Source organism: Ooceraea biroi, chromosome 9 (genome assembly GCF_003672135.1).
Source record: "Ooceraea biroi isolate clonal line C1 chromosome 9, Obir_v5.4, whole genome shotgun sequence".
In the NCBI taxonomy this organism is placed as follows: Eukaryota; Metazoa; Arthropoda; class Insecta; order Hymenoptera; family Formicidae; genus Ooceraea; species Ooceraea biroi.
In genome coordinates, this window is record NC_039514.1 from 14,463,239 (window position 1) to 14,482,225 (window position 18,987).

Below are 18,987 nucleotides of genomic sequence, written 5' to 3' on the forward strand. Positions count from 1 at the left end.
CGAAGAGTAAACACAGTGAAGGCAGCTATATAAATATACAGCTATTAATACACTGGCAGTTATTATCTTATCTTAATGTTAGAGAAATTAAAATAACTGAAGACCCTGAAAAGTTAATAACTGAAAAGTTCCACTATTATCTATGATTTTTAGATGCACTGAAGAGGCCTGTAGATACGACTAGCATTGTCATAAATTTCAAAATTACGTCTACATAAATTGTCTATGTGATGTGTAAACAAACTGTTTTCATGTAAACTACATGAAATATACAATCTATTGGATTGAACAAAAGGTGGTGATGTTTCGTTTAATCTACTAAAACTCTTTTAGCAGTTCTAATTTCATTTTATTTAATACAGAAAACTAAAGTGTACAAACCTTGATACAAAATGAATGCATTTTATTTAATATAAAATAAATTGTACACACCTTGATACAAAATAAACCAAAACTTAAAATTTTCTCTTTCACACACACACTCCCGCGCGCGCGCTCGCGTTTTATTTTCCAATCACTACGTCAATGTAATAAGTTGTATAAGAAACTAATCGAAATGTTAATTATTAAGTTTTATTAGGAACTTGTTCCTACCTTTCTCCAGAAGGGCTTTCTCCAAAAAACAAACATATGAAAGATAGAGATTAATATGACTTTCATAGTGATGTATACTGAAAGTTATGCAAAAAAAAAGGAGTTGTTGACCTGTACCTTCATGATTTTTTAGTCTACAATTATTGTTATTGAGGTAGGCTCTACATAAATACTGAAATTTATCAAGAAGCGATCGAGTTTAAAATTGGAAATTTATGTAAAAAAGAAAGAAAGAAAAACAGAACCTGTACTTTCATGATTTTTTAGTCTACACTGATTATTATTGAAGTAGGCCCTACATAAATACTTCCACGTCATTTAAATTTTTAATCTTTGACCCCGTTTTCTATTTTCTTATAACTTCTGACCTGACATTCTCATCATTTTTACCAATTCACTCGCAATATTCCTGTGTTTATTAGATATAGTAACTTGTAATAGCTTATTCCCTTGACCATTACGAGCATTCGTTGCAGCTGCAAACTCATCTGGTTTTACTGCTTTTAACTTGCTAATAATTTCAGTATTACCTTTTTTTGCGTCTTCAAATAATTCTTCGACAAGTTGCAGCAAATCAGTAACACTCTGGTATTTGGAAAGATTAAGAGGTGTTTTATCTTCTGTATTCTTAATGTTATAGGTTGCACCATGCTTCAATAAAGATTTAACAATCTCTAAGTAACCATTACTGGCTGCAACGTGAAGTGATGCACTGCCACTAGCAGCGGTTTTAACATTAATAAAGTCATAAAATTTATCACGACTCACATGTTGTAACAAAACTTCGACAATTTCTTTGTAACTTTTAGAAGTAGCTGTGTGTAGTGGTGTATTACCTTTATTAGTACCATGAGTAACATCAGCTCCACTTTTTAATAAGACGTTTACAACGCCCATCTGTCTATTGCTAATAGCGTAATGTAGTGGTGTTCTTCCATCAATGTCTTTATCATTGGCACTAGCTCCACCTTTTAATAGACGTTGCACAGTTTGTACATCACCATTACTAGCAGCAATGTTAATATCTTTTTGCAGATGTTGCAAGATTTCCGATTCGCTGTAGCCCTGCAGTTTAAATATCTTTTTAATTATTTCTATCTGTTCTAAAATTTTCAAAACACTAGGATGAGTTGCTCCAAACACTGCTTTTCTTTGATCCACACATTCTTTATAAACTTTTAGTGCACTAATCCATTTGCCTTGAGCAAAAAGTATGTTTGCTATGTTACACCGAGTATTTAGGGTATCAAAATGATTTGGTCCTAAAACGTTTTTTTGGATATCTAAAACTTCTTGATGAGCTTTCAAGGCTTCTGCATATTTCTGTTGGTTGATTAGTACTCCGGCCATGTTATGTAACGTTCTTAAAGTATCAGAATGAGTAGCACCGAAAATCAACTTTTTCTTTTCATAAACGTCTTTATAAATCTCCAATGCCTCTGCGTATTTACCTTGATTGGTCAATATTATCGCTATATTATTTTGAGCACGCACGGCATTTCCTGCGTTTGCCGCACCGGATATGTTCTTACTTTTTTCAAACATTATCCTACTGATATTTAAGGCTTCTTCATATTTTCCTTGTTCAATTAATACTAGTGCCATATGAAACTGTGTCTCTAAAGTATTTGAGTGATTTGATCCTAATATCTCTTTTTGTTTTTGATAGACTTCTTGATAAATATTATAAGCTTCCTCGTTTTTTCCTAATCTATGCAGTACTAGAGCAATTATACTTCTCGTACTTAAAGTGTCTGTATGATTTAAACCCAGGACTTCTTTCCGTTTCTGGTAAATTTCCTCAAATGTGTTAAGAGCTTCTTGAAAAAATCCTTGTGCGTATAATGCTTTACCCATATGTACCTGAATATCTAAGGTGCCAGGATTATCGGGTCCTAGTATTTCTCTTCTCTTTTCAAATGCGCTTGTGAAAATATTTAAGGCCGCTTGATAATTGGTCTGACTCATGAGTGCTAAAGCTATTTTGATTTGGGTGGATATATCACCTTGTGATATCTGTTTTAATTGTTCAAGTTTCGAAAAGTTACTATACATTGCAGTAACTACTAGCGTTTTGTTTTCTCTATTACGAGCACCCATGATGGCTTTTATTGTATCAACATCCTTTATTTTATTAAGATCATTAATAACTTTGGAGTTACCAGTTTTAATGTTTTTAAATGAATCACTCACCAATTGAAATAAACTAATTATATCTTTATCTACAGTAATATTTAATGGTGTTCTTTCATTGTCGGAGACAGCATTATATACCGCGCCAAGAGCTAATAAGGTCTTTACAACTTTTAAGTGAGAGAACTTTGCAGCATAATGTAGAGGAGTAAAGCCCTTCTTACCAACTGCATTGGAATTAGCTCTATTTTGTAACAGAAGATTAACAATTCTATCACTGCCTTTCCATGCAGCATAATGCAGTGGTGTTCCACCATCAGCATTTTTGGCATTAACAAACGCACCCATTTTGATGTAAGTCTCAACTTCTGAAACATTATTATGTTTTATAGCCTTAAATAATTTCTCAGTTGATTCTAATAAAGTGATAACGTTTTTGTCACGACACAACGTTAACGGTTCTGTATCAAACTTGTCAACAAGATTATAAATTGCTCCATTTTTTAGTAAAACTTCAATTACATTTTTATAGCCGTAAGTAGCAGCAAGATGCATAGGACTTACGCCATTTATATCTTGAGCGTTAACATCAGCACCTTGCGCTATTAAGTACTCCACAACTGCTAAATGATCGTGCATTGCAGCATAGTGCAATAATGTCTGCTTAAATGCACCACGATCGTTAATATTTAATCCCTTACTAAGGAAAAACTCTACAGTATCTTTATGACCTTTTCTAGCTGCAAAGTGCATAGGCTTATAGCCAAAAGAAGTTTTAGCATTGATGTCTGATCCTTTATCTACTAAGTACTTCACCATTTCCAGATTACTTTCGTGTGAAGCAATGTGCAATATTGTCCAATTATCGTTTCCCTTAGTATTCATATCTATTTTCTGGTACTGAAGTAACGTTTTAACCACTTCTAAATGACCACGTGCCACTGCCAATTCTAACGATGTTCTATTCTTATTATCTTTAATATTAATATTTACTTTACTATTTAGTAAGACTTGTACAACATTACTGTGTCCATTTGTGGCTGCTATGTGTAACAATGTTGTTCCATCGGTAGATTTAACGTTAACATTAGCTCCATTTGCTATCAAAATCTCAACAATTTCCTTATGACCTTCTTGTACTGCAAGATATAATGATGTTACATCATTGATAGTTATGGCATCAATATCAGCTCCACTTTTTATCAAAGTCTTCACTATTTCCTTATGACCTCTTCTGGCAGCTAGATGTAATAGAGTAGCATTTTCAGCATCTCTTCCGTTAACGCGAGCTGCGTTTTTTAACAACATTTCTACAATATCTTTATAGCCTGCAAGCACCGCTGCACATAAAGGTCCACTATCTTCGTCGTCAACATCAGCTCCATTTGCTATAAGAATTTCAGCGATTTCTTTGTTATTATTTTTGATTGCAGAAAATAATGGCGTCCGATTGTTACACTTGGTATTAACATTAGCTCCGTTTGCTACCAAAATCTTAACGATTTCTGTGTGATCCGCTTCCACAGCCATATGTAATAATGTACCATCTGCAATACCTCTTGCATCGACTTGGGCTTTATTTTTTATTAAGAGATTCACAACATTTTTGTGTCCTTCTAGAACAGCTGAATGTAACGGTGTAACACCATAATTAGCTCTAGCATTGACTGCAGCTCCATTTTTTATTAGAAAAACTATAGTATCTATACAGTTATTTAAGGCAGCTAAATGCAAAGGTGTAGCATTTTTATTAGTTCTAGCATTAACATTAGCTTTTTGTTTTATCAGAAGATCGATAACATCTGTATTACCATTTATGGCAGCTGCATGTAGAGATGTAGTACCGTAAACGTCTTTAGCGGTTACATCGGCTTTATTGTTTATCAAAAAATCAGTAATACCTTGATATCCATTCAGAGCAGCTTCATGTAGTGGTGTTTGATCACATTTATTTTTAGCATTAACTTCTGCTCCATTGTTTATTAAATGTTCAACAATTTCCATATGACCACTTTTTACTGCACAGTGTAATGGTGTATCATTATTGATATCTGTAGCATGAATATTAACACCATGTTTCAGGAAAATAGTTACTATTTCCAAGTGGCCACTATGTACTGCCATAAGTAATGGAGTTATACCTTCCACAGTCTTAACACTAGCATTAGCTTAATGTTTCAGTAAAGTCTTAACGATTTCCTCGTGCCTTTCTTTTGCCGCATAGTGTAAAGCTGTATTATTATATGTTTTGTCAACGGCATTAATATTAGCTCCATGTTTCAATAGAATGCTAACTACTTTTTCGTGACCGTTTTCCACTGCATAATGTAATGGTGTGCAACCATCGATAAGTTTAGAGTTAACATCAGCTCCCTTCAGAATTAAAGTGTTCACTATTTCCAGATGGCCGTTGAGTGCTGCTCCATGTATTGGTGTCCGATCGTTATCACTTCTAGCGTTACTATTTGCTCCATATTCAAGTAAAAAATTAACTAACTCCAAGTGACCATATTCTGCAGCTTCATGCAATGGAGTAAAGCCACCTGTAGTCTCATTAATGTCAACATTCCTGTCTCTTGCTAGCAGAATCTTCGCAACGTCAATATGATTGTTCTTTATTGCATAGTGTAAAGGTGAAAGACCGGTTACATCTTGGTTAAAAGTATTAGCTTCATTTTCTAATAGAATCTCGACAGTATCCTTGTGACCATTTTGAGCTGCTATGTGAAGTGGTGTTTTGTTCTTATTATCTGTATCATCAACATATAAACCTGCTTTTTTTAAGAAGAAATCCACAATATTTGTCCTTCCATGTGCAGCAGCAATGTGCAGTGGGCTTCGGCCATTAATATCCTTAACATTAAGGCTTAAATTTTGGTCGAGAAGAAATTTTATAACTTCAAGATTAGGTCCCTTAGCAGCAAAATGCAATGTGGTCCATAAATCAATATTTCTAGCATTGATATCTGCTCCTTCTCTGAGGCAATCTTTTAAGATTTCGAAATTTCCTTCTTGCAAAGCATCGAACAGTCTTTTCTGATTGGTAATGGTAACTAAGCCTTGATTGTATTTCTCTCTCAGTTTGGAAGGATTATTACTCACTGATTTGCCAATTTTTTTGTTACTTCCTATTATATTTTCTTCAATAAGTTTTGTAGCGTTTAAAACAACTGTTTTCGAAGGATCCGATAATAATATATCTACTAATGCGTTATCATGTACTAGATGATTACGTAAACATCTTCCATTTAATAAAGGAATATTTTCATCTAAAAAAAGTAGATTATTTTCCAGGGAATTCTTGAGCTCCAAAATTGACATTATATCCAAAACAAGCATTTCTACTACTGCTTGTAATTTTTCGTCGCTCTTATAAACAGGGACTGTTTCAGTTAATTGGCCATTTAATAACTTCTTGTTTAAAATAGTTGTCAGTTCAGATAGTGTCCGTGCAAGCTGGTTATTATATTTTTCTTGTGTAATATTGTAAGTGTTCCCTTGTGTATATGTAGAAATACAAAAAGCTTTTTTATTTAATTCGTCCTTTAATGTTTTAATCGATTCAATGTCGTCTGTTCCAAATTCAACAATAAAAAAAATTTTCCAAATTAAGTTGGTCACTTTATCGAACTGTTCATCTTGCATTCTTGACCTAACACTACGAGAAATTTTCAGTGATAACTTTGCAATTTCTTGAAGAGTATCAGGTTTTATTTTTAGAACTATTTTCTGTAATATTTGATTAGCAAAGTATTTTATTCCTTTAATAATGTTGTGGGTGGTCATACAGTCACTAAAGCAAGTATTTAAATTTTTTAATAATGAAATTCCTTTAATGTAAGTGTTTGTAATAGTTTCTAATTGGATACCTGCAGGATTGATTATGTTATTAATTGTATTAAACAGCTCTTTTTCATAAGTTGTCTTATCAGTTATATTATCGCTTAAATCTTTAATAATAGTTTCAAGCTTCCCATGTTCTATCATTTTAAAATTTTCATTTTCCGAAATCATTTTTTCCAATTCAACAGTAGCAAGTACTTCAAAACTCCTTTTATTTCATCGAAATTGTTACTATTAATTATCTTTTTTAAAAGTATTCTGATTTGTTTGATTTTTTTGTTGTACAAAATATCAGTAATTACATCACCAACTTTTTTAATATCATTTTTAATACCTATAAAGAAATTAACATCTTTATTTTCCGCTATCTCTGTTCTTTGGAAGAGTGAAGCATGTGATAACGAATTGCGTAAATCTATAATTATGCTTCTTGTATATTTTGGTAATGATAGCAGCAAGAGCTCAGTTGTAGTATTAGATAACTTAGGAGACTCTAAGGTGTTTTTTAAATGCTCACCAATAATTTGTAAAACCCTTGTAATAATTAACTGGCCTTCTCTTTCCTTACAATTAACTGACAATGCCAACTTTATATGATCACTTATTTTCGTTAAAGATTGAATATCCCTAATTTGTTGATAATCGTTATACAACTCTTCGAATGGAGGATAACTGTTAATAATCTCTGCAATAACCTTTTCACGTTTTAAGGTTGGAAGATCAGCAATATTTACGCTATTCCCTTTTATAATATATTCTTCAACTTTCTTCGCAAAATTTTCTAAATAAGTTAATATTTTGCTTTTATTCAATGTAGAACAATAAAATAGATTAATCTCTTGTCGTTTTATGTGAGAAGAAATAAAACTGACTAAACAGAATTCTATTTCTTCCCAAGGTAACCTATCATAAGTTGATTTTAACTGCCGTTTTAATATATGAATATTTGCTGCAATAAACTTTGCTACAAATAAAAACCTTTCATCTACTTTTTCCGCATTGAAGTAATCTCTCTTTAGTAAGCTAATGTTTTGAAGCACTAATTCAATTCGTTCTCTGATATTATTAAGATTAGTCTTGAATCTTTGGTCCCGTTTTGAAGCGTTAGAGAAGAAACGGAGATCTAGTAACTTATTTTCAACAAAAATGGCCATTTTGTCAGACAAGGATACATTCTTCAAGTTCAATTCTTCATAAGCTTTTGAAAGAATTGTATCCAACTCTTCCAAATGAACAGCAAAATAATTACCCGGCCATTTACTGATTAGGGTATTAAGAAGCTCAATGTTACCTGCACGTATAGCATAATAAAACGCATTATGACATTCTTCATCTCTATCATCTGGTAATATATTAGTTCTTGTGATATCAATAGATAAATTATATAAGATTCTATTATCACTACCAAATAGGCACTCTAGAAGTTCTAGTTTGTTGTGTTTACAAGCTAAGATGACTACATTAGTATTTTTAATAGGATTATTATCATGAACATAATAACTCCTCAAAGTTATTTGGTCTTCTGTATCTTTTATATAATCAATTAAATTGCTTAATTTTTTGAAGGTATTAATATTACCCTCTGCTATGGCCTTTTTCAGTTTTGTTAAAATCAGGAGATAAAGCTCTTCGGCTTTTGCTGTTCCAAGATAGAGCTGTCTATATTCTTTTAAAAACTCTTGTTTTGATGTGTATAAACGCGATAAAAACTGTTCGTTTTCTTGAGAAGAACTAATCTGTTGTTGTTCAGATACATGCGAATACTCCTCTAAATTCTCGTCAACATGTCTATGATGTTTGTACTCCTCTTCGAGCCTGTCTTTGCCTTTCTGTAGACACGATTTACTTTCCTTCTTATCTCCATGACTTCTTTTATCAGTATGTTTCTTTCTTGAAGAAGATGAGCTTGATTTATGATGATCAACAATCACTTGTGGTTTAATATTCATGGAATGGGCTGTGTCTCCATCTTCCTTCTGTAAGATGCTGAAAATATCAAATATAAAGTTTTTCCTATTAAATTAATTTCATTAATTATAAAAAGATAATAATATTGATCTATAAAAAAAAGAAACATCAAAAATATCCATTTTCTAAATAGTTTTATTGCAAATTGTTTATTATTCATGTTGTCTTCCAATGAATTTATATGAATACATTTATTAACTCTCATAATTTTTATTTTCTTATAATAACATAAAATTATAACAACCAAGAAAATAGCTGTAGCTATTAATGGTTAGATATGTTATTAATGATTATAACAAAGAATGATCATGGAACGTTTGTTCAAATATAAAAAGAATTATGTAGAATGCAGGGCAAATACATGCATTGTGTGTTTTCCTAAATACCTAAATATTCTAGACAACATTACTTTTATGTTGCTTCTGCCATATTAAATTTTTATTTACTGTAAATGATAAAAAGCATGCCTTCTAGTAGTTAATGAAACTTTCAATGTACTCTGCTATTTTTAATGATAAACATAAGAAAACTATGTTACTGAGACAAAACTTCATGTGTAAATAAATAATCAATTGCACAAGCACACACATGCATCTTAAAGTATTCCTCAAATTATTAACTTACGAAATTACATCTGACTTCAACAATAAGAAGTAATAGATATATAATTATTAATTTTATAATTGTAATTGTAATTGTTATCATAATTGTGCTGTGAACATAAACATTTTTGTAGCTTATTTCTTATAGCTCACCAATATTTTAAGTTAATAAATTACAGTACTTAAAATATACACCATGTACAATACCTGTTATTCATATCCTTGGAAGAATTCTTCTTAATTTCTTCGTCCTCACTTTGATTATCGATATCCATATTCAGCTTTCTTTTGTTTTACCTTTACAAGTAATCTTTCCTTTAATAGAACATGAACTTTTTATTTTAAACTTATAACAATAGTAATTATAATAACGGGCCACGTTCAGATGCAACGAAAATAATGCAGTAACAAGTAAAAACATCGCTTTCGATGAAATTAGCGCTCGTATTATGGAAGCAATGATAGTAGCATTCTGTTATACAAACTCGATCGTCATGCATGTTTATATAAAAATTTCTGTTCCGAACCACACCTTACAGAGCTCAATATCTTAACGTATCATTATTTATTATAAGAAACATGTAGAAGTTTTAACAAACATCAGTACTTAAAAAGTGAAATACGTACGTGCAACTGACGAAATACTGCTGAAGTATTAAAGCCGGCAAGTTTTTGTGATAGATTAGGCCTGGTTGTAATATTCGGTAATGTTAAGTCTCGAAATCGGTACAGACTTTCAAGAAACGCGATTTCAAGAGTTGCGATTTGTAGTAGAGTGGTTGAGGAACGATTATCTTTTCAGACAGAGGATGAGGACGTCATCCTCATCACGACAATATAACTGAACATCAACTACTGTGACTGCGTTCTGCGGTTTGCACGTTTCGCGCCCTCAGCATCAGTCTATGCTCATTAAATATAGGAGGTGGGACTTCGGCACGTGACAGGCGATAGCCAATCAGCGTACAGTGTTTTTTAGAAAAGCTGTACACTCATTGGATATCGTCACGTCGCCTGTTGCGTCACGCTGCCGAAATGCTTTCCAGGAAAGATAGTCTAAAATATGCTCTTAAGATATTTGGTAGCCAACCGGATAGCTAGATTAGTTTCTAAAAGGCATTTTAAGACTTTCTCGTAATAAAAAGCACTATGAATATCGCCCTAAGCCTTAAGGTCTGCTGCACATAGAAACGCGGCGTAAATTTCGGGCGTAGCAAGGTGCGCTCTGTATCTCGCCTGTTCCACGAGCCCAGCGGAAATAATGACGTCACTATCAGCAATCCGACAAGGCGAGGGGCGAATACCAGTGGAGTGATACATCGGGACGAGACGGTCGGCGTGTCAGTGTCCTGTTTAATGCTACCAGTTTCCTACAAAGTATTGTTACGTTTTGCGCGAATCGGTTGCTGTTAGCGGCGAGAAGCAATCGTAGAGGCCCTTTTTTTCTACCCTTTTCATGCAGGTAGGCTGAGTTTGGCTCTGTGTCACCACCCTCGCCGTATGCCAGCGCGTGCGAGGGATGTAGCGCCTTCGGGAATGCAATTATCAGAGCTAATAAAAAAATCCGCGTCGAACGAGGAATATAAAAAGGCGAATAGTCCATTAATAAATGGTGCGTTGTGCCTAAATCGCTCGAACCGGCCGACAATCTAAAAGTAGGAGGTTCCCCAACGATATTTACATTTCATGTCTCCTGATATAAGATTTGCACTCGTATTTCGATGTCGTCGAAAGAATGAGTTTACCTTACGTTTACCGTAATTACATCTCTGTGGATATTTTTAAGAGGGAAAAAAAGAATATAGGAAGGAGTAGAAAATGCAATCATAAAATATCCCTGTTTAAAAAATGCCTAGTTCCTCTTGAACTGGTTGACAATTGACATAACTGTTTCCTCTTATATTAGGCCTAGAACTTGGTTTTCTTTCTATTATACTCCCAGAACGCTATTGTATTTCCGATAACTGAGGCTTTGAGCCAATTCCATCTGAGAGATAATGGTGGACAGGTGGCTAGTCTAGCTCAAAGTATCCCAAGAAGTGTCATCTAACAATTAACTTCATACTATAATTCAGTAATATGAGTTTATTTTATATATATCATGCTTGAATACATATTATTTGCTTATAAATATGAATAAAATAATTTACATAAAAATTAAATCAAATAAAATTTAAAATAAGGGTCAAAAGAACAATGTAATAATTGTTAATTCAACAATCCAGTTGCAAAAGAAATTTTGAGAATTTTCTAAAATAAAATTTTCTTGAATACATCAACCATATTTTGTCTTTGTAATTGTAGAGTAAACATTAATACGGCAAATATGTCTGACCACTTTGGGCCGATTACTTTGAAATGGGATCCCAAGAACTTGGAAATCCGTACCATGTCAGTAGAAAAGACCTTGGAGCCACTTGTACTCCAAGTTACCACGTTGGTAAATACCAAGGGTCCCAGCAAAAAGAAGAAAGGAAAATCGAAGAGGGCTAGCGCACTTGTCGGGACCGTAGAGAAGGCGACTACTAATTTCATTGAGAAAGGCGAAAAGATCGCCTATGAAAATCCGGATATTACAGCAGAGATGTTAAGCGCTGTGGAGGAAGTGAGGAAGACGGGTGCAGCTATGAGCATTGCTGCCAGGTACGAGTGATTCCCTTATCTTATCATTGTCTCTATATCGTGCTTGTTTAACATGGAGATCACTCTTCTAGAGAATTCTCCGAGGATCCATGTTCGTCGCTGAAGCGAGGCAACATGGTTCGCGCTGCAAGGAACTTACTGTCAGCGGTGACGCGTTTGCTCATCCTGGCGGACATGGTGGATGTTCACCTGCTCCTGAAATCGTTGTACGTCGTGGAGGATGATCTGAAGAAGCTGAAGAATGCCTCCTCCCAGGGCGAGTTACTTCAGAACATCAAGGAATTCGGCAGGAACGCTGCCGAGTTGATACACCAGGCAGCTAAGCGTCAGCACGAGCTGAAGGATCCGCAGCTGCGGGACGATCTAGCGGCTGCACGTGCCGTTCTGAAGAAACACTCGACTATGTTGCTCACTGCGTCGAAGGTGTTCGTGCAGCATCCAGACCTGGCGGCGGCCAAGGCGAATCGTGATTACGTGTTGAAGCAGGTGTGCGAGGCGGTGAATACGATAAACGACGTTGCTCAAGGAAAAGCGCCATCTGACAGCCAGCATCCCTACGACGGGCCAGGCGAATTGGCCGCCGCGTTGGACGACTTCGATGAGAGAATGGTGATGTCGCCGTTGGCGTACAATGAGGTCCGTACGCGGCCAAGCCTCGAGGAGAGATTGGAGAGCATCATCAGCGGAGCTGCGTTGATGGCGGATTCGTCGTGCACTCGGGACGAGCGCAGGGAACGCATTGTCGCCGAGTGTAATGCAGTTAGACAGGCACTGCAGGATCTCCTGAGTGAATACATGAACAACGTGAGTAAAGCTGCAATTATAATTTATATAAATTTATCGTTTGGTAAAATTTCTGTTTTCACAGCGTTCATGATCTATTGTGTTGAAAAGATAGAAAGAAGAGATAGATTCTTATTAAGTTGACATAAACAGATAGCTACAAATCTGTCAAGTGCAACATTATGATTTGTAGATAGCAATTTGATAATCCTGAATTTAATTATATAGATTTTTACGCCGACTTGCTTTCAGTCTACTCTCTTTTTCGCGGTTTACTTTAGTTTTTTAACTGTACTGTAAAGAGATACATTGAAGTGATAATTTGAATATTAATAATCAATATTGCAGCATTCCTTCATGACATACACACAATATATATATAGAATAAATAGACTGATACTTTATAGTTTACAATCTCTTTTTTTTTTATTGCTGTGAGACAATTATTTTACAGTTTAGATAATGTACAATATGTATATGTATGTGTGATGATACTCTAGCAATCTGAGCTCTAGGATTTCACTTGTTCTCTCAGATTTACATTAAAAAATTTTATGCGATGTACTATCGCATATGCATACGATATGCGATTTATTCTTTTGTATAAATATTAAAACGATATTTGTTCTGTTGATTTGTTTTTGTTGGTGATGGCCAGTTACAGCGCGCTCGGGGTGGGAAACGGGTAAATATGTGACGTAATTCTACAGTTTCTTTGTATTTTTGTTGCATATTAAATACTTTCTATGGATTTTAATAACGCATATTACGCATATACACGTTATCTTAGATCTCTCACCTTTATCAATGCATACTTTTTATTCAGTAACCAGCACTAATCATTAGATTATTATTAGCCTGTGTGCTCACCCCAATCTGTTTAATTTAGTTTTTCAATTTTTCACACTTTTACAAAGTGTAAGTGACTAATATCACTTTATAGTTATGTAAAATATAACTATAAAATGTCTACATGCAATAAAAAACGCAATAAGCAAAATAATAGATTAGCGCATAACGTTAGAAAATAAGAATATGCTGTACATGTACATACAACTAGTAATGTACATACAATAACATGTTTCAGATTTATTAGGAGGGCCATCTTTCATGTACATGTAAATAATTATAAATTAATTTAGAATCTCGATGCTTTCCTAATGAAAGTATCGAGAGAAAGCATCGTTATAATTTTTCACTTCTAGAGCTTAATTCTTAAAAGAGTTGCTTTATTTTTAAATTGTTAAATTATTAGCTTTTTTTATTAAGAAATGGAACATTTATTACAATTTATTAAATGCACAAGGTAAAAGATGGCTCGGCATCCGAGATGCTTCACATATATATATGTTTAACTTGTAAATAACGCTTGTTATAAGTATGCTGCTAAAATATCTTGATATAATTAAGTAAGTAATATTCTGGAAAATGTCTCCTATCTACTTCTACTTCTACGTTTCTTATATAATGATATTTTAGTAATTTAATTTACATATATTTTGCTGTAATGATACATTATTCATTTCTTTCTGTATCGATTGGACCTCAACTAACAATAATAATGTTAAATACTAAGCAATCTTTTACAGCTGTAACTGTGAAGTATGTAAACACGTTAAACAATTATATTATTTAATTATCAAAAATTAAATCGTAAACGCGCATTGACAGATGGGTGTCAAGGAACAATCTGAGGGCCTAGAGAGAGCGATAGATCACATGTGCAGGAAGACCCGCGATCTTCGCAGACAGTTACGCAAAGCCGTAGTGGACCATGTGTCGGATAGCTTCCTGGAAACTAGCGCGCCGTTACAGGCTCTGTATGAAGCGGCGGAGAAAGGCTGGGTCAAGGAAGTAGAGGAATACGCTCTCATTTTCACTGAACATGCGAATAAACTGGTAGAGGTAAATAATTTTTATATCAAGGTCAAAAACAATATTTCGTAAGATCTCGTTGAATTTCTTTCCATAAAATTTCTTACAAAACTAGATTGATTGTCACATTAATTTTTTACAATAACAAGAGCAATGTAATTTGTTCTCGAACAGGTCGCCAATTTGGTGTGCAGCATGTCGAACAACGAGGACGGCGTGAAGATGGTTCGCTACGCCGCGGCACAGATCGAAAACCTGTGTCCGCAGGTGATCAACGCCGCGCGCGTCTGGGCCGCGCGAAACACGGATGTTGCGAAGGAGAACATGAAGGTGTTCCGCCAGGCTTGGGAGAATCAGATGCGCGTCTTAACGGAGGCCGTAGACGACATCACTACCATCGACGATTTCCTGGCGGTCTCTGAGAACCATATCCTGGACGACGTCAACAAGTGCGTTCTGGCGTTGCAAGTGCGACCGGGCGATGCCGATACCCTGGACAGACACGCGGGTGCGATACTCGGCCGCTCTGCCAGGGTGTGTAACGTCGTGCAAGCAGAGATGGACAACTACGAGCCGTGTATCTACACCAAGCGGGTCCTCGAGGCGGTGAAGGTCCTCAGAAAGCAGGTGATGCCAAACTTTGAGCAACGCGTGGAGGAAGCTGTGAATGCGCTGCGCAGCAACCCGGCGCAGGAAGTGGATGAGAACGACTTCATTGATGCGTCCAGATTGGTGTACGACGGAGTTCGCGAGATCAGACGAGCTGTGCTTATGAACAGGGTAAGAGATTTGAAAACTGATCATAGATTGACATATTGGATCGAAATAAAGAGTTAATATTTACTATATTAACTTGTACATAAGTAGAATAGTATAATTATGAAGTTATATATATTTTTCTTCTTTACTTCTTCGTTTGTTTCTAAGTTCGCCGTCGGTTTTTTTTTAGGCCGATGAAGATCTGGATCCCGAGGATGTGGAATTGGATGAGCATTATACACTGGAAACGCGTAGCAAGTCGAGCGCCCAGACCGGAGAGCACGGTGTGGACGAGTATCCAGAAATCAGTGGCATCACGACCGCGCGTGAAGCGATGCGAAAGATGCCGGAGGAAGATAAGCAGAAAATCCTGCAGCAGGTCGAGTACTTCAGGAGCGAGAAACTCAAGTTCGATAAGGAAGTGGCGAAGTGGGACGACGCCGGCAACGACATCATCGTCCTTGCTAAACATATGTGCATGATTATGATGGAGATGACGGACTTCACTCGCGGCCGCGGTCCCTTGAAGACAACCATGGACGTCATAAACGCGGCGAAGAAGATCTCGGAAGCTGGTACGAAATTGGACAAGCTGACCAGGCAGATCGCTGATCAATGCCCGGAGAGTTCGACGAAAAAGGACCTTCTGGCGTACTTGCAGCGCATAGCGCTCTATTGCCATCAGATGAACATTACGAGTAAAGTGAAGGCGGACGTACAGAACATCAGCGGCGAGCTGATCGTCTCCGGCCTAGACAGCGCGACTTCTCTCATACAGGCTGCCAAAAATCTGATGAACGCCGTCGTGCTAACCGTGAAAGCCTCCTACGTTGCATCAACGAAATATCCACGACAATCCACGGTAACGGTAAGTTTCGCTGGCGTTTATCGATTGTATTCAGTATTAGCTAAGCTTTTATTAAATTAATAAAAGAAAAGTTATTAATTAATAAAAGAAGAGTTATTATAAAATTAGGTGGTCAATAATCTTGTATTTGAGATTGTACTTTTTACAGTTTGTTATTCCGCATTTTTCATGAACTTTTGATCATAATTTTAATTCGACATTTCAATTGTATTAAAAAGCATTACATGGTAATAAAATTGCTCGCATCTGTGTTTTAATATAAAATTGGAAAGTTTTAAGATTTATCACAGTTCACTGCTCATATCGTATTTTTTAATGTATTTTTTTGCCGTTCACTATTACTTGGACTTTCAGTATGTGAGTATATCGTAACAAATGTACCCACAATGCGCAAATGTCGTAAGAACATTCCATAATCTTATTATAGTAGCATTAGAGTGCTAGATATTCATTAAATATATTTTATACATATAAATGCGCATTGAAATATTAGATGTATGCAAATGTTTTAATCTTTTTTTTCAGCGCTCTGGCATTGTTATTTAAACTTTAAATAAATTTTCACTTTTTTACATTTTTGAAAAGTTAGCATTAAAATTTGTAAACACATCATATGTCATAAGCTTTTATTTAAATATTTATTTAATTTATAAAATATTTTGACGACTGAATTGTATTGCACATATTATGCATCTAAAGCGAAAACGTGAAAACAAAGTGACTAAAACTTTTGCATACACTTAATAGAACACAATATTATTAATAATTACGATATAAAACGTGTGTGTGCCTAACATAATAATAATAATATAAATTATTTGTTTCATAATTAGTCTCCTATCGTCATATGGAAGATGAAAGCTCCAGAGAAGAAGCCGCTAGTGCGCCCCGAGAGACCCGAAGAAGTGAGAGCGAAAGTACGCAAAGGTTCGCAGAAGAAAGTGCAGAATCCTATACATGCGCTCTCGGAGTTTCAGAGCCCTACTGAGAGTGTATAAGCTCTCCAGATGTAAGTAAACGAATATAAAAGTAAAACGTATTAACATGCAGCATCACCTTTCAAGAATTGTAAGGTAAAGATGTTTTATTTTCGATGATGTTTAAGAATGCACAGAATATCATCAAGCTATCGATACATAACTTAAGTGCGTTAATTATTAGTTCTTAATCGTGTACAATAACCGTAATACAAATAGACACAATACGATGCCAACGCTGAATAATTCAGGAACTTCAGGAAGACGTCAATAATTATAAGAAAGGCTGATGTGCACGTATATCTTAAATTCTATAGGGGCACAATTAAGACAGTGATTTTGTTATCACTGATATATTCTGATTCGTTTGAGAATTCATATAATATATGATTTATATATCCAGAAATTTCTCCCCCCCCCCCCCCCCGGATGAGATTAGCGATTTCTTCTGCTATCACATTTTTCTAGCTGTAAGAAGAATATATGCGCTTTATATATAACAAATTGCTAAAGTCTTAATACTTTGTTTACTAATTTATTTTTGACAAAAATATTATCTATAATTAATTTATATTATTTTATATCATTATATATTAGACAATTTTCTATCTGTTTTACGTATGTTTATGTCGATAATATCTATTTGAACATAATATATTTAGTATGTAAGAAACATTGGAAATTGGTTTCTTTAATTTTAAAATTATTGTATAAATCTTTCTTTTTACGAAAAATTTAACATATTTCCTAATTGAGCTCATGCAAAGTCAATGAAAACTAATCATGGATTGACAGTATTGTATCGAAATAAAGAGACTGCAGATTACAATATTTACTATATTAACTTGTATATAAGTAGTACGTATAATTATACAGTTACGGGCGAATGTTATTTTTTATTTCTGTATTACAGTAAACAACTGAGCGGGAAAGAGTATGTGAAGAAAACAAATTTCAATCCCTAGTATGTAATCCGTATTGCAACGATAATAATCTTTTATTAACAGTTCTATTACAATAATCAAATATATCAAGATTGACGTGACATATATTAGATATACCATACTTCATACAATATTTGCAATATTAATAAGATTCCAACTTACTGAAAGGCCAAAAGAAAAAAAAAGAACTTTAGAGCAATATACATATAGCTCGAGAATATATATCGAGTAATTCTATATATACACATTTGTTTTATAAATCTACGGAAATGTTTTGCGTATTTTGTAATATACGAAGTTCAAATCAGGTAATCAAGTATTACGAGCATTCAAGTGATTTTCTATCTGTAGAAGAGATAATGTATAAGAGATTTATCGATAACTACGACATTCATGATCAATACTGCGTATTTCTTCTATCATTTCTATTCATTTTTTTTTATGTACGTCAATTTACTTCATAAGTAATTTTAATGTATTGTAATAATTTTTATATTTGCAGGAAATATATATGTAATGGTATAAAAGTTATTTTGTTATCATAGAAGTGATAGGTGCATTACCTGTTTGTGCACTAAGTATACAACAATACTGACTTCCGGTTCACTTCATATGGAGAATATTATTTTGATACTCGGATACCACATAGCATATATACGTATACATATGTGCTTTTATATCATTATGGTTATAGATTCTTTATATAAGAATCGAGCCATCAGTTGCTACAGAAGATAAACGCCAAAATATCATGATATAAATTGCTATCTCGCTCTTCTTTTATTCGAAAACAAGTATTAATTATACTACAATTATTTTTAAGATTAGAACATTGTAATCAATATGCTGCCAAAAATATAAGGTGATGCTTTTCTCATAATAATGATTCGTTTGTAATTCAACTCACGTGTTGCTTTATTTTCACTGGGAAACTTTTTATCCATACACCAAATACATATCCACCATATACGCGTAAGTAACACTCTTATTATGTTACG

The 18,987-nt window shown here is 34.4% G+C and overlaps 3 protein-coding genes across 8 annotated transcripts; 1 reads left to right on the plus strand and 2 right to left on the minus strand.

The window, feature by feature from the left end:
* Positions 1–327: 327 nt before the first annotated feature.
* On the minus strand, positions 328–6,722 carry LOC105276304 (serine/threonine-protein phosphatase 6 regulatory ankyrin repeat subunit B-like). Its single transcript, XM_026972355.1, is given in 1 exon segment — positions 328–6,722. A coding segment is annotated over 1 exon segment (5,118 nt). The 5' UTR covers positions 6,067–6,722; the 3' UTR covers positions 328–948.
* Positions 6,453–10,072, minus strand: LOC113561418. Of its 2 annotated transcripts, none has more exons than XM_026972354.1 (3): positions 9,768–10,072; positions 9,348–9,437; positions 6,453–8,556 (listed from the first exon to the last, which is right to left on the minus strand). In XM_026972354.1, exons 2-3 carry the CDS (start codon positions 9,413–9,415, stop codon positions 6,738–6,740), a joined length of 1,887 nt encoding a protein of 628 aa, XP_026828155.1. In that variant the 5' UTR covers positions 9,416–9,437; positions 9,768–10,072; the 3' UTR covers positions 6,453–6,737. The 2 variants fall into 2 exon arrangements, with proteins under 2 accessions (XP_026828155.1, XP_026828154.1); XM_026972353.1 differs by having other exon boundaries at positions 9,348–9,455.
* Positions 10,073–10,388: 316 nt separating this feature from the next.
* On the plus strand, positions 10,389–18,177 carry LOC105276000 (catenin alpha). Of its 5 annotated transcripts, XM_026972157.1 has the most exons (9): positions 10,389–10,602; positions 11,445–11,783; positions 11,855–12,587; positions 13,225–13,251; positions 14,238–14,471; positions 14,616–15,221; positions 15,391–16,068; positions 16,423–16,425; positions 16,902–18,177. In XM_026972157.1, exons 2-9 carry the CDS (start codon positions 11,467–11,469, stop codon positions 17,064–17,066), a joined length of 2,763 nt encoding a protein of 920 aa, XP_026827958.1. In that variant the 5' UTR covers positions 10,389–10,602; positions 11,445–11,466; the 3' UTR covers positions 17,067–18,177. The 5 variants fall into 5 exon arrangements, with proteins under 5 accessions (XP_026827958.1, XP_011331604.1, XP_011331605.1 ...); XM_011333302.3 differs by lacking the exon at positions 16,423–16,425; XM_011333303.3 differs by lacking the exon at positions 16,423–16,425 and having other exon boundaries at positions 15,391–16,062.
* The last annotated feature ends 810 nt before the right edge of the window (positions 18,178–18,987 follow it).